At 41.7% G+C, this 22199-nt stretch overlaps 2 protein-coding genes across 2 annotated transcripts in view; one reads left to right on the top strand and one right to left on the bottom strand.

Annotated features, from left to right (window-relative positions):
* The window catches only part of LOC137617305 (uncharacterized), a 150703-nt gene extending 134273 nt beyond the window's left edge, over nucleotides 1–16430 (top strand). Inside the window, exon 19 of the mRNA XM_068347310.1 lies at nucleotides 15105–16430. Within this exon, the coding sequence (XP_068203411.1) occupies nucleotides 15105–16325 (1221 nt within the window). The 3' untranslated portion in view covers nucleotides 16326–16430. The remainder of the gene's footprint in view (nucleotides 1–15104) is intronic.
* Nucleotides 16431–16935: 505 nt separating this feature from the next.
* The window catches only part of LOC137617308 (rab-like protein 3), a 59809-nt gene continuing 54545 nt past the window's right edge, over nucleotides 16936–22199 (bottom strand). The window contains exon 6 of the mRNA XM_068347314.1: nucleotides 16936–17087. The gene's annotated coding sequence lies outside the window, so the exon portion shown is untranslated. The remainder of the gene's footprint in view (nucleotides 17088–22199) is intronic.

The raw sequence follows: 22199 nt of genomic DNA, 5'->3' as shown, positions 1-22199 counted from the left end.
AGATTTTTCTGTTACATTGTAATTCTGTTTTCGCAATTACTAACTTTTGAGAAAGGATAGAATTGCGTGTTTCAGGTACAAACCACTTAAAGTTTCGAGTTCAGTGAAATAAGTGCAAACAGAAATCAAAGTGATAAGTGATTAGCGCAAAGTATGTCAGTGTTGTGCGTGAGGGTACTTCTGTGCGCGCCAGTCGTCCTCCCAGTCCGGGACCTCTTGCAAGCTCCCAAGCCCAGGGGAGAAGCAATGTCGAAGGGCATAAGGGTTCAGCAGGCCTTGATCGGCGCACAGAAGTATCCTCGGTGGTTGTGGGCGTGTCTTACCGAGACCGTCACTCCCACCCGCAGACGATTGAGCCCTTTTTTTTTTTTTTTCTTTTTTTTTTTTTGCTCGTCTGCAGAAGAGATTTAGGGGAGAAAATAAAGGCAGAGTAACGCTGGTCTCAGGTCTCAAGACCTCTTAACGTAAAGTCCAGACCTATGCCAGACGTACGAAGTTAAAGTTCAACAACCCGGATGCAGTCATTGGGTTAGCTCTGACTCTCCTCAGTCATCAGTTGAATGCACTCCGCCTAAGAGGAGTAAGGTTCTGCCGCAACAGATCTCTGCTGTTAAGGCTTTACCTCAGCAGACCTTAGTGTCTGCCGACCCCAAGTTGACTCTACTGCAGTCCATGCAGTCACAACTTTCGGTCTTGATGCGTGAGTGTCGGGCTGAGAGTGTTGCGCCTCCGCCTCCGCCTACACTCCCTCCGCCTGCGCTCGCTCCGCCTGATCGCAGTACCACCTGCCAGGCGTACGATGTTGTGGACTCTACTACAGTCCATGCAAGCACAGCTTTCGGACTTGATGCGTGAGTTTCGGGCTGAGAGTGTTGCTCCTCCGCCTCCGCCTACACTCCCTCCGCCTACGCTCGCTCCGCCTGATCGCAGTACCACCTGCCAGGCGTACGATGTTGAGCCACGTGCTGAGTTTGCTGTTCCCAGTGGTGTTCAGCCTCCGCCTTCCTTAAGGCAACCTTTACAATGGGATCAGGAGGTTTATACCTCTCTTCCTCCGCCTCCACTTGCTGCTCCACCAGTGATGCAACACTCGGTTGAGGTACAACAACCTCTCCCGTCCATGAGTCAGTCTCCTCAGCTCTCGCTGCAGCGAGCTCAACCCTCCACAAGGCAAGCACCACAACACCTTAGCCTTGCGCCTCAGGAGCCTCAGCTTGCGAGACATTTACCTTGTTCTGCGCAGCCTCTTCCTCATCGCGCTCCGCTCACACCACAGGAACTGGAACTTGCTACTCCGCTTCCGCCAACCGCTCAGCAAGCGCAACCCTTGGGTTCAACCACTCATGCTAGGAGTCAGCCTCCTCCACCCATGCGCCTTCCTTCTGCTTGTCTTTTATTCAGCCTTTGCAGACTGAGCCTCAGGTGTTCCCTCAACAGAGTCTTGAAGAGGAAACCACAACTATTGTTGTTCCAGCTCGTTCTGACTCTGCTGTTCAGCATACCTTACCTCCATTTTCAAACCATATGATAATGGAGGTTATTTGTATTTCTTATAAAAATATATTTGTATTCCTTGCAATATATTTTTAACAAGATCGCAAAATATGGCAAAAATATGAATCATGAGTTATGAATGTAAGGTAAATATTATGTTGATATTAAAACCCCATGCAAGCATGCATAAAGCACTCTAGCACTGGTCATGGAATTTCTGAGAAATGTTAAACGCCATGCACACGCTCTGCTTTCCTTACAGCAGGCTCTGCTTACAGCAGGCTCTGCTTACTACATGCTCTGCATACAGCATGCTCTGCATACAGCATGCTCTGCATACAACATGCTCTGCATTCAGCATGCTCTGCATACAACATGCTCTGTATACAGCATGCTCTGCATTCAGCATGCTCTGCATACAACATGCTCTACATACAGCATGCTCTGCAGACAGCATACTCTGCATACATCATGCTCTGCATACCTTACCGCATGCTTCTCAGTCACACATCTTTGGTTGTTGCCAACTCACTAGACTGTCAAGCAGTTTCATAACGTTGCCTTCTAGTCTGCTGCTTTTGCACCAGTGAACCCTCACTGAGAGAACTTAGCTTTTCTAGGATATGGTCCTTGTAGATGAGAAAGTTCTTTTCTCCCTCCTTCTGATATTCCCTTGAGGACTCTGTCATTTGGAGGGAGCCTTTAGCTGCATAACCTCTTATGGACTTTTATTTAAGCATAACATGCTTCCAGGGAAAGTAATGGTTCCACTTCAGTCGCTAATCCCGTCTGTTACCACACCTGCTCCCATAGACCTTGAGCTGTGTTGCATGACATGCAGTCCAAGCTTAGTCCTTGTTAGAGGATTTTTTGTTTACGGAGTCAATGTGTCACGGGGAAGACGTTCAACAACCAACAGAAGTGACTTGTTGTGACGCAGTGCGGCAACCTCAGCAACCCGATAAGGAGTTGTCTGTACGACCCAGACAGTCTAGACAGATTCGGGTTGTCACTGTACTTCCTCGCTTGCCCATGATTGACAGTTCACAGACTGTGCAGCAGTATCATGATCTTGTGTCCGGCTCCGTCAGACGACTGGCTTTTAAGAGCTCCCACAAGTCGTCGCTGTCTGGAGATTTTCAAATGGACTATGGATCTGACCAAGGAACTGGGCCTCCTGGTCAATTTTGAGAAGTCTCAGCTCGTTCCATCCCAGACCATTGTCTCCTTGGGTATGGATCTTCAGAGTCGAGCTTTTCGGACTTTTCCGTCGGCCCCAAGGATCTTCCAAGCCCTAGAATGCATCCAGAGCATGCTGAGAAGGAACCGATGCTCAGTCAGGTAGTGGATGAGTCTAACAGGGACACTTTCATCGCTGGCCCTGTTCATCGTGTTAGGGAGACTCCACCTTCCCCCCCTTCAGTATCATCTAGCTGCTCACTGGATAAAGGACATGACGCTAGAGACGGTCTCAGTTCCTGTTTCCGAAGAGAGGAGGTCTTCTCTCGCGTGGTGTAAGAACAGCTTTCTTCTCAAGGAAGTCTACCTTTGGCTGTTCAGAAACACGACCGCCGTCTCCTCTCGGACGCATCAGACATGGGCTGGGGTGCGACTTTGGACGGACAAGAATGCTCGGGAACATGGAATCAGGAGCAAAGGACACTTCACATCATTTGCAAGAAGTTGTTGGCGGTTATTCTGGCCTTGATAAACTTCAAGTCCCTCCAGCTTAACAAAGTGGTGGAGGTGGACTCTGACAACACCACAGCCCTGGCTTACATCTTCAAGCAGGGAGGGACTCTTTCGTGGAAGTTGTTCTAGATCGCAAGGGACCTACTCATCTGGTCTTAAGATCGAAAGCTAACTGGTAACGAGGTTCATTCAGGGCGGTATGAATGTCATGGCAGATCACCTCAGACGGAAGGGTCAGGTCATCCCCACAGAGTGGACCCTTCTCAAGAATGTTTGCAACAGACTTTGGGCCCTGTGGGGTCAGCCAACCATAGATCTGTTCACTACCTCGATAACCTAGAGACTCCTGTTGTATTGTTCTCCGATTCCAGACCCAGCAGCAGTTCACGTGGATGCTTTTCTGCTGGATTGGTTCCACCTCGACCTGTATGCATTCCCGCCGTTCAAGATTGTCAACAGGGTACTTCAGAAGTTCTCCTCTCACAAAGGGACACGGCTGACGTTGGTTGGCTCCGCTCTGGTCCGCGAGAGAATGGTTCTTAGAGGTACTGCATGGCTGGTCGACATTCCCAGGACTCTTCCTCTAGGAGTGAACCTTCTAAGTCTACCTCACGTAAAGAAGGTACACCCAATCCTCCACGCTCTTCGTCTGACTGCCTTCAGACTTTCGAAACACTCTCAAGAGCTAGGGGCTTTTCGAAGGAGGCAGCCAGAGCGATTGCCAAAGCAAGGAGAACATCCACTCTCAGAATCTATCAGTCTCAAGGGGAAGTCTTCCGTAGCTGGTACAAGACCAATGCAGTTTCCTCAACCAGTACCACTGTAACCCAGATTGCTGACTTCCTGTTATATCTAAGGAAAGTAAGATCCCTTTCAGCTCCTACGATCAAGGGTTACAGAAGTGTGTTGGCAGCGGTTTTCCGCCACAGAGGCTTGGATCTTTCCACCAACAAAGATCTACAGGACCTCCCTAGGTCTTTTGAGACCTCAAAGGAACGTCGGTTGTCCACTCCAGGCTGGAATCTAGACGTGGTCCTAAGGTTCCTTATGTCATCAAGATTTGAACCTCTCCAATCAGCCTCTTTTTAGGACCTCACATTAAAAACTCTTTTCCTCGTGTGCTTGACAACAGCTAAAAGAGTAAGTGAGATCCACACCTTCAGCAGGATCATTGTTTTCACATCTGAAACGGCTACATGTTCCTTGCCGCTCGGTTTTTGCTAAACGAGCTTCCTTCACGTCCTTGGCCTAAGTCGTTCGAGATCCCAAGCCTGTCCAACTTGGTGGGGAATGATCTGAAGAGAGTACTTTGCCCAGTTAGAGCTCTTAGGTACTATCTAAAAAGGTCTTAACCTTTACAAGGACAATCAGAAGCCTTATAGTGTGCTATCAAGAAACCTTCTTTTCCAAGTTCTAAGAACTCAGTTTCTTACTATTCAGGCTTCTGATTAGAGAAACACATTCTCATCTGAAGGAAGAAGACCTTGCTTTGCTGAAGGTAAGGACACATGAAGTGGGAGCTGTGGCTACTTCAGTGGCCTTCAAACAGAACCATTCTCTGCAGAGTGTTATGGATGCAACCTATTGGAGAAGCAAGTCAGTGTTTGCATCATTCTATCTCAAAGATGTCCAGTCTCTTTACGAGTACTGCTACACCCTGGGATCATTCGTAGCAACGAATGCAGTAGTAGGCGAGGGCTCAGCCACTACATTCCCATAATCCCATAACCTTTTAACCTTTCTCTTGAATACTTTTTATGGGTTGTACGGTCGGCTAAGAAGCCTTCCACATCCTTGTTGATTTGGCGGGTGGTCAATTCTTTCTTGAGAAGCGCCGAGGTTAAAGGTTGTGATGAGGTCCTTTAGTATGGGTTGCAGCCCTGTATACTTTAGCACCTTTGAGTTGATTCAGCCTCCCAAGAGGAACGCTGCGCTCAGTAAGGAAGACGATCTTATTAAAGGCAGAGTAACGGTTCAAGTCGACTTCCTTACCAGGTACTTATTATTTCATTGTTATTGTGGATAACTGATTATATGAAATACGGGATACTTAGCTATCCTTTAGTCTTGTACACTGGTTTTTCACCCACCCCCCTGGGTGTGAATCAGCTACATGATTATCGGGTAAGTTTAATATTGAAAAATGTTATTTTTATTAGTAAAATAAATTTTTGAATATACTTACCCGATAATCATGATTTAATCGACCCTCCCTTCCTCCCCATAGAGAACCAGTGGACCGAGGAATAATTGAGGAGGTGTCAACAAGAAGTACTTGAGTACCTGGCCACAGGTGGCGCTGGTAAATACACCCCCTTCTAGTATTGTGATAGCTGGCGTATCCCTCCATAGAATTCTGTCGGGCAACGGAGTTGACAGCTACATGATTATCGGGTAAGTATATTCAAAAATTTATTTTACTAATAAAAATAACATTTTACTTCACCATTACTCTGCATTGGAGCTGCCTAGTCAAGTTTGTGAATTTTAGCTCAAGGCTTCATCTGATAATAATAATGTCTTAAGGCAACCACTTAGTTCCTCATCTTCACCAATTACCATGTCTCCTTGGTGATGGGGCAGGTCTGCATTTGGGCTGGCAGCTCATGGCCAGAGTCCTATAAAAGGGGCAGTGCATATTAAGTAGGTAAATTCTGCAGTAGACCACTATTTCAGCAGTGTATGCACAATTGAGCTGTTTATTTTAAGGAGTTTCACAGATTATAAAGGGAGGGGCCTAGCCAAAGTGGACAAAACATTGCCTACTCCAAATTTGATCTAGGTACCTAGCCATGAACATTCAGATGCTGTATTCAGCAGTTACAAAAAAATGAATCGAACTAATCAAAGGATTCGGGAACATAACTCTCCAAGATCAGACTACTGATACAAAAACCACCCAAGAGAACTGCAATAGTTGCCAACGGTCTTTGTAGGTACAATATAGAAATGGCTGCAACAAGTGAGAGTTAACTCCCAGGAGATTTCTGTGCTTATGTTAGGATAAACAAGGCTCTAAAGAGGAGGTGCCATAGATCTATAGTACTGGCAATATGAATGATAATGGCCTTGGGATACTCTCCACAATCTTATCATTACAAACATGATATTCCAGCTAAAGGACAAGTTCAAAAACACATAGATGCATCAGAGATTCAAGCATTAGCACATGCTCAGTCTTTAGACCGAGCCACTACTCATATATGTAAGCATAAAGCGAGTCATGCTTGAAGTGGAATGTTGGACAGATCGTTTGACCAGTGAAATCCATTTTCAGATTCAAAATCAGACATTAAATTTGTAAGCAGGTTATGTCCAAGAAACTGAACTGTGGTGTGCTAAGAATGCAGGAGACAAAAGACCATTTTTGTGCTCAAATTTCCAAGGGCCTTGTTTTTGTAACCAATATTCCTGATAAGTATCTATTCTAGACAATGAGTGGACAAGGTTCTACAAACTGATATTAGATGTTGCAAAAGCAACTATTGGCTTCACAGAACATTCTCATGCAAGTTGGTTCAATTGAATGTCTTATAAGATACAACAATTACTTGAACAAAAATGGATAGCACTTGATGCATATCTTGCAAAACCCCACACATCTGCACTGGTTCAAAGATGGAGGGACTTCAGGTCAGAACCAGAACATCGAATATGTATGCTATAAAACTGCTGGTGGGTAGAAAGGACTACAAACATTCAAGCTTTTAATGACCAAAAAGCATATGCAAGGCTTTTATACTGTCATCAAATCCATCTATGGCCCTAAGAGAAACACAATTGGAAGGACTACGATGAATTCTCATATTGCTTTTGATGAGAGAGTTATTGATGTCATGCCTAACCTACCATTCACCTAGGACCTCAACAAGCTTTAAGAATTGCATGAAGGTCTGAGTCATAATACTGTAAAAGGCATTAAAGAGAGAGAGTGTCACTGACAGCATTCTTGGTGAAATTTTCAACCTTCACAAAAAGGATCTGCTTAAGATCATATATGTCATATAGAGGGAAAAGTAAATTCAGTACTGTACAGAAATCCAGACCAAAATTATTCTTATGTAAGTAGAGAGAAGTTACTGCAACATCAGCCAAAATATATCTTACTTCCGTTTACAGCTAGTAAAAAATACCAGGTAGATATGCTCTCATGCCTCACTAAACATACACAGTACTGTACAGTTGCTGAATCTGTGTAACCAGAGACCCAGTGTGGTCTTAGGAGGGAAAGAGGCAAATATAGGTGAAAAATTGAGCGCAAAATACTTATACATGCAGTAGTGGTTAATATCCTTACCAAGGTACTGTATTTGACATGGTGCCCAGCAAATTTCTATAGAAGATACTTACAAAATATAGAGTTCTTAAACTTTCTTAAAATACTTTGGCTCTTTCATTCTAAAATGGAAGTAAAAGTCTATATTGACAGCTTGGAATCCTCAACCTTCCTCATGGAAGTGGGATTCTACCACTGGAGAGTTATTGGGTCCTTTGACTGGCCAGATAGTACTACATTGGATCCCTCTCTGGTTATTATTATTATTATTAGCTAAGTTACAAACTTAGTTTGAAAAGTAAGATGCTATAAGCCCAATGGCCCCAACAAGGAAAATAGCTCAGTGGGGAAAGAAAATAAGGAATCGGATAGAATAGTGTGCTCGAGTTGTACCCTCAAGCCAGAGAATTCTAACCCAAAACAATGGAAGACCATGGCACAGAGGCTATGGCCCTCCCAAGACTATATACATTAGCTGTGTTTGCTACTGTATAGCTAAAGAGTCTCTTCAACTCTTAACAAGTTGAAAGTAGCCACTGAACTATTACAGTGCAGCAGTTAGCCCTTGAGAGAAGAAGAGTTTTTCAGTTATCGTATTGTCAGATGTATAAGAAAAGAGGAAAAAGCTAGACTATTCAGTGTATATGTAGGCAAAGGGGAAATGAGCCGTAACCAGAGAGGGATCCAGTATAGTACTATCTGGCCAGAAAAAGGACCCAATAACTCTCTAGTGGTAGTATGTCGATGGGTGGCTGGTACCTTGGCCAAACTAAAACCTACGGCTCATTTTTCCTTTGCCTACACATGCACCAAATAGTAAATAGTCTTTACACAGTCTCCTCTTTCTCCATACATTTGGCAACACTAAGACAAGAAAAAAATCTTCTTCACTCATGTCATTAAATACTGCACAAGGACACTCCAAAATCAAACCATTATTCTCTAGTCTTGGGTAGTGCCATAACCCCTGTACTACATGGTCTTCCACCATCTTGGGTTAGAAGTGTCTTGCTTGAGGATACACTCAGGTACACTATTCTACCTGTTTCCTAATTTCTTTTCCTCACTGGGCTATTTTTCCCTGTTAAAACCAACGCCTCTAGCATCCTGCTTTTAAAACTAGGGTTGTAGCTTAGCTTGTAATAATAATAATGATCGGGGGTAATGTTCAGGCCCAAGTCCTTTTCAATCCGTTCATCTCCTTATAACAACTTAATTGCTGGAAAAACTTGAGAGAATAGGAAATGGATGGAAACTATTTGAAAGATTGGAAAATGATGAAATAAGAAGAATGGCAGGTGTAATGAAGGTTACAGAGGCAATAAGTGTGTCATGACTGAGATGGTGGGGGCACTTGTTAAGAGTGGATGGTGGGGAGAGTGAGGAGGGCTTTGGAGGAACCTTTTGGGGAGTGAGATCAAGAGGGATACAGAGAATTAGATGGCGAGACAAGGTGAAGAATGATACGGAGAGAAGAGGATGCCTTTGATAGAAGACATTAGAGAGAATGAATCAGGAAACCAACCCTTAATATACAGATAGCAGTGGGAAAGAAAAAGGTAGCTTGTTCAACATCAGACCATAATGGCCATACAAGAACATATACAGTATATGCCAATTGGTCGACCTGTAAAATGCTAATGAGTGTCACTTTGGCATACACCCTCGAGTCAGTGCATTGCTTATTGAAATGGTTTGTGTGGATGAGATCATAGAGAGGGACAGATGGAGATTGCTTGGAGATGCTCTTCGCACGCCCCAAGAGAGATGACGTGTCCAACACATGGCAAGGTATACAAGGCTAGGATTATCCTGGTTAGCCAATACTAATGCAGACAGAGTGGGAGCAGTAGCACCACATCTTAGAACTCATTATACGACATTTACCATCTAACGAGGAAATTTTATACATCCTCATTGGCTACCTACTATTAGTTATTTATAGCTCCTATTAGCATTAGTTTTTCTATACCTTCTGGCTTAAAAAGGTTACTATTATTACTTGCATGAGGTATCAAAGTATGGGATAACATTATCACTGCCCTAATAGTTTTAATTGATTTTTTTTCATTTTCTCTGCTAATTGTGTCTACTTTTCATTGACTTAAGGCTCATGGAGTGTTTACGTGTTTAGTTTAAGAGTTTTCGATATATATCATAGATATGTTTGTGTTAAGTGTATTGTATGTTATTTTGCATATGTATCCCTTTGTAAACATAGCAACCTGTAGACAGCTTGGGTGTGTGAGTAGTTACTGTGTCCACACATAGATCCCTTTATAAATGAATTGCATGTCATATCTTATAGACCAGTTACTGTATTTGGTGATGCATGATATATTTGGTCTCTAATTTCTTGGTTCCAAAATTTAGGACATGCCTTGAAAGGACACTTATGTTTAGCAAATTGTCCTAACTGGTAAGATGCATTCTTCAGTTGGCATATCATCAGAGGTGCATCACCATTCGTCTCTCAACATCTTGTCAGGAATACTTAACAGCAATGGCAGTTGTACTAGAATTAACTTTTCTATATTGTGTTTATGTGGAAATGCTTTATTTCAGATCCCCCCTTATCTGGTTTCTTAGGTGGTGTCGGAATTTGACATGTGCCTGGTGCCACATTAATATATTTATATCAGTATACTTATTTGTTTAAATTAATATATTTATATCAGTATACTTATTTGTTTAGTGTGTAATCCAACCATCCTAAATTTTAATTCAAGTAACCTTATTGAATTACAGAGACTATTATATTGCCCAAGTGTTTTATATTTGTAGCCCAATAACTCGCACAGTAACTTTCAGGTATGTTTATCACAGGTGGTAAGAGTAATTTTCAGGTAGGTTTATCACAGACACTGCCATTATGAAATGTACAATGTTGTACTTCATGAATACTGTACAGGTAAGATTGTTTCTTTTGGAATCTGAAAGTTTTATTATATTCATAATTTTGTGTAATGGTTTGTTTATTTGTTCCTACACAAATACACACCCAAGTCCTTTAATAGGAGTGTTATTTCAGGGATGCTGGAATGGCACTTTATCAGGTGATTTTAGTTGCCAGCTGGAGTCAGCAAAGATCTCACTTTAATTTCTGCTCCAAGCTGTATAGAGATACTTCTTGCTACCTCACCTGGCTATTTTAATCTTTTACTTTCACAAACATTGTGTTTGACGTATGAAGTGCAGACATGTGTTGTGCCCTAATAAACCGGGCATAAAATGTGATGTTTGTCTAACCTAGAAGTGGATCCTTATCACCTTGTGGTTTTTACAGTGGCATTACTGTCCACAGTCATCCCCTGGTGACGAAGGGAATTTATGTCCTTTGCAGTGGGTGAGTTCGGTGGCGACCAAGAGGGATTCTTAGGCTTCAGATGTGACAATACCCAATCTGTTACTTAAGGAACTCTCTAGCTCCTCATCTTCCACTTCTTGATCGGTTGTGCCTCTTCAGATTCCTCTTGGTCTGGGTCCTAAGGAGGGAGGAAACTTAGACTTGCACTCGGGGCTTCCCCCAGGCAAAGCAGAATATCCCTTACTCCAATGTCTTTCCCTTGGAGTTTACATTCTGTTGTGGTTTTCCTTGGACATCACTGGCGTTCCATCTGCTGAGAATATATTGGAAGTTGTTGGCTGATACTAGGACCTTGAAGACTTCCCTTTCTGCTTTTCCACCTGTGGAGGAGTTGTTACATGTATTAACCATCAGAGAGTCCTCAACTGTTGTTGGGGAGGAACCTGTATCCTCTCCCACAACATCATCGTTGGTGGCCCCCAAATCTTTGACGACTGAAGTCTGGTTTGAGGGAAAAAATGTGTCTTCTTAAATCCCCCCAGCATTTTAGTATCTTTGACCTTACCCTCGGCTGCAAACCTTCAGATGCAACCCCTGATGCACATCCATCCCCATGACATTGGTCTCTATTCGCCAGGTCCCTATGCAATCGAGCAGCAATCACTCCAGTGGTATTTTAAGGGTCACTGGTCAGCAGCCAATGATCCCTCTTACCATCTGGTTGCAGTGGAACTAGAAGTTCAGGATGATCTAGCCATGGGGGTAGGGGGCCCAATGATGCAAACATCATCAGAGAACTCCACTCTACTCCCCATTTACAGAAATGCTGCTGTTCACATGCATCCAAGAAGAGATAGAGAGAGCAACCCAAGGAATGAAACCGTCTCAGGGATATGGTCCACCTGCGTAGCAATTTGCTGGAGATGTAATCAGTTGTGCTGCCATGACAAGCCTTCCAACAGAATTTAATAGAGCACTTGGTAGTTGATGAGCAACAGCACTACCATCGTGGTGTACATCAATAGTAAGGGGTTATTGTTTCACAGACCCTTTACAATTTTACAAAGCAGGTGCATACTTGGTCAGTTAACACCGTGGTAGAGCTTTCAGCGAGGTTCATCCAAGGAAAGAGGAGTGTTCTTGTAGACATGCTTAGTTGCCAGGGACAAGTTGTAAGATCAGAATGGTCCTTACTTAAGTCCAGAAAGGCTTCTTGCTGTTGCTCTTTGGGGTTCATCATCTATCGACGTGTTCGCCACCTGATTGGATAAGGAACTTGGCATTCTGCTCTCTAGTTCCAGACATGTCAATATTCAATGACTCCTTCCAACACCTCTGGAACAATTTGGATGCATAAGCCTTTCCAACCTTCTACCTCATTTGCTAATTAATCAGTGTACTGTTGATGACATTAGGTCTCGGGATGACTCTGGTGGCTCCAAAGTGGCCACACACCAAATGATCTGCCTCTTTCTTCATGGTTGGCTAGTATCCAGCATCTCTGAGCCAAAGGGTTTTTATGTAGCACTGCACAGGACACATCTGGATACCTGCAAATTCCTCTGCATCTGTCTATCTAGGGAAGAGGGGCACCTCCTTCAATTGGTGTCATAGGAGGATACCTCTGGTTGAAAAGCAATTGATTGTTGATTTCCTTGTCAAGTGGCTGAGGAGTCTTAGCTTCTGAGATGAAAGGCTCTTGAACAGCCTTGAGCCAGGTTTTCAGACTAAGGGTTTAGACCTATCATCTTATTGTGAATTGTTTATGCTCATGAGGAGCTTCATACAGTCTTGGCCTCCAAGGGAACTTGAGCCACTGGAATGGGACATCACTCGAGTCCTCAGGTCTCTCAAGCAGGCCCCATACGACCCCTTGAAACGGGTATGAGATAGGGTTCAGACCCTCGAGACTTTCGTCTTATTAGCCTTTGCCTCAGCGAAGTGTGTAGGCGAGCAGTATGACACTTGTATAACATAAGCCACACTGAAGGATGGATTAAGGTCCCCTTGAGTTCATGGCCAATAGGCAAAACCTAGCTGTTTACAACTCCAGGTTTGATTATGTCTCCATCTCTTCCTATATATGACACAAGCCACAATGAATGATGGAATAAGGTCTCCTCCCCTTTTGATCTGAAGTTCATGGCCAATACGCAGAACCTAGCTGATCATGATCTAGGTTTGAGTCCTTCTCCATCTCTTCCTTACAAAAAGCGAATAGCTGAGATCATGATGACTTGCTTCTACGTTGTAAGAGCACTACCTGAAGAGGACTCGGTGCTTCAGGTTGGAGCACTAGAGAGACTTTCTCCCCCCTGGAAGGGTAAAGAAGCTATCCAAGAACACCATTTTTTTCTGGCTTCGTGAGACAATCAGACGTGCTTATCCTGCAGCCGTTGAGAGAACAGATGGACAATCTCGGGCTCGAATAAAAAAAGTTAAAGGGATCGCATCTACCCTAGGTTTGAGGAAGAACCTGTCAGTCACGGAGGTGTTGAAGGTACGAGTCTGGAAACGACAGAGGACCTTCATTGCCTGCTACAGACCCTATGGGTGTATAATCACATGTCCCTAAATACCTTCACCCTTGGGTCGGTGGTAGCTGCGCAACAGGTTGCATAGCAAACCTAGATCCTCATGTAGCAGAAGCATTTTGTCCAAGTAAGTTCAGAATGAAAGGTGAGAAAGGCTTTTTCCTCATCTTTCCTGGGGTGAAGCAGTCTTGCCGTTATTTGCAGGACCGGACACTAGATGCAAGTAAGCTTCATCAGCAAGCAACTTTTCTTTACAGAAAATTCTTGTTAAGAAGTTTTGCCCCCTCCTCAGAGACAAGGGGAATGTGCAAAATGTATGCAAACTAATTTCTCATAAATGTCCATATATCCTACACAGATGTAAGTTCTTCCATGACCGTCTACCAGTCACCTGATAGGGACTTAGCCCAACACCTGCAACATCTCTATGCCCCAGGTCACTAGGCGGTAGACACGAATCCTCACTCCGCTCCCTTATAGGACCGAGTGCCTTGACAATCCAGAGAAAGTAAACTGGCCAGTTTTGATTCTAGGGATTTCCTCCCTCCAAAAAGATATGTCTCATGATGGACAAGGGTTGTGTTGTCCAATGGGGTAACGTCCCTGACTGGTGAATGCCAGACTGGTGTTCGAGTCCCGCTCAAACTCATTAGTTTCTTTAGTTGCTGCACCCTCACCTTGGGAGCTAAGGATGGGGGGTTTGGGAGAGCCTATAGGTCTATCTGCTGAGTCATCAGCAGCTATTGCCTGGGCCTCCTTGGTCTTAGCTTGGGTGGAGAGGGGGCTTGGGCACTGAACATATGTATATATGGTCAGTCTCTAGGGCAATGTCACTCTCCCTTCCTTATGCCATTCATGAGCAGCCTTTAGACTTTTAAAGGAAATGGTTTGTATCTATGTAGGAACAAATCACAGATCTTTGAAGAATTTTTGCAAACCCTTAGTCCTTCAAGTTACACTCCTCGCTTCAAGGACCCTGCAAGCCCTAGGTGGTCAAAGGTCAAAAGCAAGAGCTTCGCTGACTGTTGGGTGGGCGAGGCTTATCTTCCACCCACCAGCAATTACAATGACCTCGTTACGAGTTTAAATAGACGTTCCAGTTTTACTGAAATCATATTCTTATTAATGAACTCAGGTTTGTATAATTTAGGAAAAGAAAAAAATTACTTTTGTTATAACTCTCATTGACTGACATCCATTGTCCATCAAAAAAAGTTAAGGTTTGTATAATTTAGGAAAAGAAAAAAATTACTTTTGTTATAACTCTCATTGACTGACATCCATTGTCCATCAAAAAAAGTTAAATTTCTTCAGTCAAGAGGTTTAGAGTTTGCTGTAATAATTTTATTTTAAATGAGATAAAGGTAACAAAGTATTTTAGACAGAGTGGGTTTACTGTAAGGATTTTGGTTTAAATGAGATAAAGGTAACATTTGAAATATTTGGACTGGTAAGTGGAAAGAGATTGAAGGGGAACAGATGAAACACAAAAAGAATGAAACTAAGGCAGTAAGTGCCAATCAGTGGCTGCTGAGAGCCTTTTATGCCATCTGGAGAGATAAACCAAGGCATACTATATTTAATAACCTTCTTATGGGCAGAAATAATAGTGAAAGAAACTTTTTAATCTTTTAATGAAAAACATGTCCAACAAAAAATTACAATTTCATTAAATGTCAGTTATATAAATCTCTTAGGCTAACCATTCAATTTTATTGTAATTTGTACATGAAATATTTTAATTCATCTTTGTGTTTTCGTGATTCGTCTACCATATTAATTTTCCTTTATTCTGTTTCAGAGATGCAATTCAATAGAGTCCATCATTCATCAGTCTCCAGATGGTTCTCCTGAAAGGATGCATGCGCCTCTTGGAGCTCGGCGATCTTGGCCCAGACAGAGTTCTCTTGACCAGCGTCCTATTCATCCCAACCGATTTGCTAGGTCGTTGGAAACTACTAATGATCCCAATCATATAATATTAGATATTGGGTCTTCAACTGACGAGGACCTATGCTCATTCTCATCCGATGAAGATCATGTATTATTTGGGGAATTATCACAAAACTATGAAAATGAATTTGATGAGGAATTGGTTGATGATGACCAAATATCTGAAGATATTTTTCTTGTTGATGGTGAGGATGATGATGGTGGTGATGACGATGATGATGAAAATGAGGATGAGATGGATGATGAAGCTGAACCAGCTGAAAGTGGTGAAACTGAACTGAATTCACAAGACTGGGAAGTGCAATTATTGGCCCGACAGCTTGCTGAGGAGCAGCGAGGTGTTGCCAAACAAGTTGACAGAGACATTGCCGAGGGCCGCTTAGAGTCGGCACTGGCTGAACTCCATGAAGCTTTGGCAACAGACAAATTAGGGACCCTTTCGGAGGGCGATTTAGTAAGATTAGAAAAAGCTGTTAGAACCGAGAGAGAAAAGCTTAGACGTTATGCACGATTGTATAGTCTTGATGAGAGACCCGTTTTAGAAGATCAGTTCACATCTTTATATCGCAGTAGATCGCAGCTTTTACTGAATCGTAGTTCAGAACTTTGCCGAGCAGGACCTACGCAACGCCGTTTGTCTTCATTGTTAGTCCAGCTCACAAAAATGACACCAGCAGAACAGTTCCTACTTGATCGACTTGTTTATACCAGTGCACGCAAACGAAAGCTTTCACGTCAGAGATCATTGTGTGAAGACCGACTAAGAAGCCAAAGATCCAACCAGTTGCTAGCAACTCGTCGGTCAATGAGCATGTGCTCTCCGCCTCCAGGTGATACTCCTCCAACTCCACTGGAAGAGACTGCCTCAGAGCCCGTTGAACCGACGAGAGACCATGCTGAACCAACAAGAGACCCAAGTAGTGAAGGTGAGAGCGGTCCACCTACGGTATCAGTGATGCTATCATCTTTACAAAGATCCGTTGCAGCTATATCTGGCAGAGGGCGTACAGGAGGTAACAACCAAGGCTCACAGAAAGAAGGTGCACCTCTTTTACAGACTCCCAGGTAACATCAGTGTGAGGATACTTCTGGTGTTGCTGAATCAGTTATAGTAATAACTGACAGAGAGCAATAGGGGCATATGGCCACATTCATGTTTTGATGCTACAAGAAAGAGACAAAGTTTTAAACATTTTTGTAGTGACTCTAGTTACTTTTACTTGAAAGTTGCAAAGCATATTGTTAATATTGTATGCCAGCTTATTCAGTCTTTGCACTGGATTTTTTTTAACAGCCTGTTAACAAAACAAGCCTACCTTTTGATGCAGAATTCATACTCGCCAATGCTAGCAGTCAGGAGAATGGTGCTGCTGCTAATATACTACTGATACTGCTGCTTGCATGCAGGTGTGTGCTAAGATAGATCTTTTGCTTGATAACCCATGAGTTATATTTATGTACGGTTCATTTGCCAGTTAACAGTATTCATTAAGTGGAAATGCCCACGTTGCACATAATATATATATATCTATATATATATCTTGATATAACATAAGGAAACTATTTACATCAGAACATGGCTAATAACTGCATATAAATATTAATTAAACACTCAATTCCAGTACGGTAGTCACTTAGCCTGCTACAAGGCCAGCCGATTAGCTTTCTTATTTTCGCACCTTGAAGCTTGTGTTATACATACTGAATTTTCTCAAAAGTTTCTTATAGGCCCTACTCACATGCTGAACCATAATGCAACTCAATACGGTGATCCTCGACAAGAAAGGCTCGTGTAACAAGATTTGTTTCGACGATTCATTCCTCTTTTCATCTGTAAAAAGACATCATGTAAGACCCACAAAACATTCTCATTATACCATTTTAACAGTGTTCAGAGTATATGTTATTAAAGTTTGTTATGAGTTTTTGGGGGTAATGGTCACATCTTTTCACGAATAAAGATCGTTACAGATGTAATGTCTTCTTTATAGCTAATCATAATTATTATAAGAAAGGGCTGAGATATAGATTATTTTTCTTAAAAAAAGTGTTTGTTGTTATGTTACTAATGTGAACTAATCCCTATGTACCACAACTGTATGCTCTGAGGGAAAATTGGGAACTTCTGCAAACATTTACAAGGTTTCGGGCATACACAAATTTTATCAAACGGGTGCTACACAGGAAATTCTCCAATGTACTGTATATCAAAAAGGGCTAAAGTGTAAATGTTAAAGTTGGCACATTTGTATAAAGTTTAAAGCAGATTAAAATTCACTTTGTTTTTAAGTACCAAAAGAATGTTATTTAAAAGATTGCATTGTTCCACAGTCTCAGGGGTACTTTATATACTTTGATTCATTCAAATATCCACAAAATTCCAAAACAAAAGTTTACAGAATAAGTACTACAGTAATAATGTGAAAATTCATAGTGTATTATAGTAAATTAATATAAATAGCAAACAGTGAAGGAAAGAAATACCTTAATATATGTATAAATTATCCAAGACTTGCTGACCATATCATCCTCTACAGGATAGAGTATTACAAATGTCTTCAACACTTTGCCATATTGAGTAAGTCACACAGCATGGTTTCCAACTTCACTTTCTATGCTGCAATCCATGAATGAGCATAGAAGCCGTTCAACAGATAGTGCTTGGAAAAGTGTTTGCTTCAAGAGAAAAACTACTCAAACATTAAAATAAATTCAAAGGCACATTCATATCAATAAGGAAAGGGAAGATAACCGACATAATTCTGTTAATACTATTTTTACAACTCTGTCATGAAATGCTGTCTTCCCACAATTGGTTCAGTGTCAACTCTAGAATTTAGTCATCATAAAAATAAGACACCAGTCTTCCCTCAACAAACTGTGCTTGCTCAAACAAAAGTTCAATACCTAAGTTCAATACCTCTTCAGTTCCTGATTTTTGGATAAAGTCAGTATAATATTGAATACTACTTATTGCCAGCCTATCTACATTTAACATGGAGCCAGCCTATCTGCATTTAACATGGAGACAATGTGTTTGTACAACATTGCATTCAAAAGAGAGATAAACCAATACAATTGAAGGTTATCACAGCTTATACGACTATTAAAATGAGTAAAGTACTCTGAATCTTACTATGAACAGGAATTTAGTTAATACCATGAATAATGGCACAATATTCAAGACAGGACATCAAGAGATAAATGAGTAATGCCTGAATACCCATCACCAGTCTGAAACAAAGAAGCCCAAGTCATGAACATTGATTACAGATCACCAAGACAATAATCATCATGGATTGCCAAGACACAATCATTGAAGCACACTCGTCGGTACAGGAACCAAAGACAAGGATGTTCAATGAATTGGATGCAAGTGTACATCATCAAAGCATGAATACTTGATACAGGAACTGTAGATACGGAATCCCTACATCGAGATGTGGAAATCCTGTATGGAAAGCCTAAAACAACCAACCGAGAAACCCCAAGACAAGAAACAACCGTGGGAGCAAAAGATTCCCAATTCAGAAACCCAAAACATGGGCATCAGACACTGAAGGTCCTGAAAATACCCTTGAAACAAAGATGGGAAATATTCCTGAAAAGTTTTAACTGGAAAAATTTGTCATGACCACAAAACAAAAGTTTCGGTGTAAAGGACATCATGCACTTTCATGCATACTTGAAAAAAAAATTTTAATTAGTTAATTGTCTTTCCTGGTCTAAGTATTGGCTATTGGTAGCTAAGGATGTGAGATGAACAACTTGGTTATTTAATACATGATTTACACCAACAGGAAGGAAACCAAAAAAAGTTTCTTGTTCCTCTGAACATCCTTACTTCAACTTCCTTACAAGGTTCATTTTAGTTAGAAATCTTGATCAGGATTTATCATCTTGGAAAGAGTTTCAGTCCCTATGGGATATAGTAACTTGATTGTGGAATTGCAGCCACTTAAGGAGTTTACTCCAGTTGGGATAGTGACATGAGATTATTGATGACTAACCTAACCAAACTCTGCTGGATCAGTGTGAAAGGTGAAACTTACATATGTCCAGATCATCCCATTCCTTGACATTATTTCTTTTGCTCACACTGTTCGATCTGACAACAAGTGGGGTGACATTTCCTACTGGGGGTGGTTTAGCTACAATGATTTGAAAACCTGGGATAAACCTTAGTAGGATAAGTGTGTTGTGCTCCTCTGCCAAAGCGAAGCTCTTTACCATCAGATGACAGAGAAATCCCAAGCTTGTACTCCTTTGGTTACACAAGTATGCAAAAACTATAAGTGTTGTTGGACATGACAAAGACTTGGAGGCTGAAGAAGAAGGCACTTAACTCTGGGGTTAACCTCTAAACTCTAGGTTGGCATACCTCTAAGAACATAAACATTTCTGAATTCAGGAAAGCAATAGGATTTCTATGCAGCAGATTATCTAACTACTGCCAACAGAGATCTGGCAGTTTGGGGTTTGAGAGAGGTGCATGAAAAGCTTTCCATCATGATTATGGCCCTTCAACAAATTGCAAGCAGCAGTAGAGGAGAGAATTGGATCTTGAGGCCCAAGAAAACAGTGCCTGATAACCATCTACCATGAGTTTGACTGTTGGTATGAGAATATTAAAACATCATGGCACTGATGTGTGTAGTGTTGATTCACATGCCTAATTACATGGCCTAAGTGGAATGGAAGAGATCAGAATTCTCCAGATTGATCTGCAATTACTAAAGATCCACAGATAAAATAGAATGGCCAAGTAATGAGCAAGTTCTTTCTTGTATAGACCCGAGAACAACCAGTCATTAAAGATGTGAAGAAGAGTAATGCAGAGATGATACGCTTAACTGCTATAGTAGTAGTAAAAAGTCCTTCTGAACACTTCAGATGCTGTGAATATACCAAGATGGCTCGAAGTGGAAGCAACTTAGCCTAAGATCAGCTTCACATTTCTTGACCTTCGGAAGAGCCAACTTGAGAATTTCAGCATTTCTGAAAACTTCTAAAATGGGCCCTTGTAAAACAAGACCTTGTGCAAGGTACAGAACTTCTTGCTGTTAGAGGAGTAGAACTTGAATGTTACTGGTTGAATGCTTCCTAGATAGAAAGTTGGTATTTATCTCAAAACACTTTGAGGCCCATATTTCCACACCTATCTGCGTCCACATTGTTCAAAAGTTTTGAAGATAAGCCAACCTGGAAAAAGTGACAGGCCAGGAAATGGGGCTTTATCTGCCATGGCCTCTCCACTTAAAGACTGATATAACCACAAGCTTCCATTGGATAAAAAAGGCACTTACTGGCTCTTGGGCTGAGGCAGCTAGGTGATGGTAGGACAAGTAATGACACTTCCCATTGAAAGAAACTGCTGACACTGACTAGACAATGGATCAGGCCTAAAGAGTAACTTGCATTGATTGACAAGTCTGTCTAAATGTGTTATAGCTTAAGAATAGCTGCCAACTTGAGACTGTAGCCCAAGTATCATAAGGTCTGTGGAAACAGACCTCACTGAGATCTGTGGTAGAGAGCAGATCAGAAAGGTTCTTTCACCTAGACATCATCTAATACCGTATAGCCAGTGAATGCAAGGGAAGGAAACCAGTCTTAAAAGCAACAAGTCCCTGTAATAGCCAACAAGCCCTGTTATCCAAAAGAGCACTGACCAATGTAGAGTCACTAGTGCCAGTTCAAAAGGGCCAGATCTTTCTTATAGAACCTTTTGTCTCTTCACTACAACAGGAGACAATAGCACAGAACTAGAGGAAGAAAAAACTGGCATTCTTAGCTGAAACTTCTGTAGCATATCAAAATTAGTCCACCCATAAAGGAAACCCAGAGATGTGATAGAATTTGATACAGCCATTAAGTGTTTTCACAATAAGTTTGGTCAAGTTTATAAACCTCCATAGAGGTCTTTGTTGTCTTCTCTAGTCTGGACACACAATTCTCTTGAAAGGTTTTAAATGATGCTGCAATTCCACACACCCAGTCAAGCATCTTAAAAACTGTATTATTCTGGAGTGCAAAAATTTTCTCAACAGGCTCTTAGTCAATTATCAATAAAGGTGTATCTTGAAGTAGGCAAAGATCTTCAACAAGCTTCCCTTTTGACAGCACGAAGACCTACCAATTCAAGGATCAATGTCTGGATTTATATCTATGCACTAGAAATTGAAGGCATTTGTGGCCATGGGTGCAAGAAAAGCTGGAAACCATAGAATCATCAGTATTTCCATTAATATTTCTGCTAGAAGTTTCTTGGGACAAGGGCGGATCTGCCACTGACGACTCATGTACTCCTCATTAAGAAGCAGGTGGAGGGATGGGAGAGGTAGTCTCAAGGCCGAGCTTAAAGAAAAAGAATGATCTTTTTGGCTTAGCACTACAAAGGAAATTGAAACGGCAGATGTTGGAGACACAAGAGGAGTAGCCTAAGGCAAATGTTGGTAACACTGTCTCAGAAGGAACAGCAGTAGCAAAACAAAAGAGAATGGCAAGGCGGCAGACACAGGAAGTTGGGAGTTCCTCATTGTCAGTAGACATAAACAAGCTACTCTTTATAAATACAATGAAGAATGGTAAACCCAACTCTTTTCACTAAGTCATAAATTCACTATACTGCAACTCGCTAATGCTGTACAGTACATAACTTATAAGTCAAAATACTATTGAAATTCAAATGAAAAACTTTTCACAAATCACATAATTCAGTAATAACTATAGAAAATACTAACAAAATTAATCAATAAAATTTGCAAAAACACATCAACAAAACTGACGGTAGCCGGTTCCTGTGAACCGAGAATTTTAAATAAGCACAGTAACTAGGCAGGCAAGAAATTACATCATGTTGCAAGAAAAACCCATCTGAAAAAGTCATAGGATTCAAGATGGTTATAATTTATCTCCCAAAATTTGTCCTGCCACAGTGAAA

Source organism: Palaemon carinicauda, chromosome 23, assembly GCF_036898095.1.
Source record: "Palaemon carinicauda isolate YSFRI2023 chromosome 23, ASM3689809v2, whole genome shotgun sequence".
Classification (NCBI taxonomy): Eukaryota; Metazoa; Arthropoda; class Malacostraca; order Decapoda; family Palaemonidae; genus Palaemon; species Palaemon carinicauda.
This window is presented reverse-complemented; position numbering and strand designations above follow the sequence as displayed.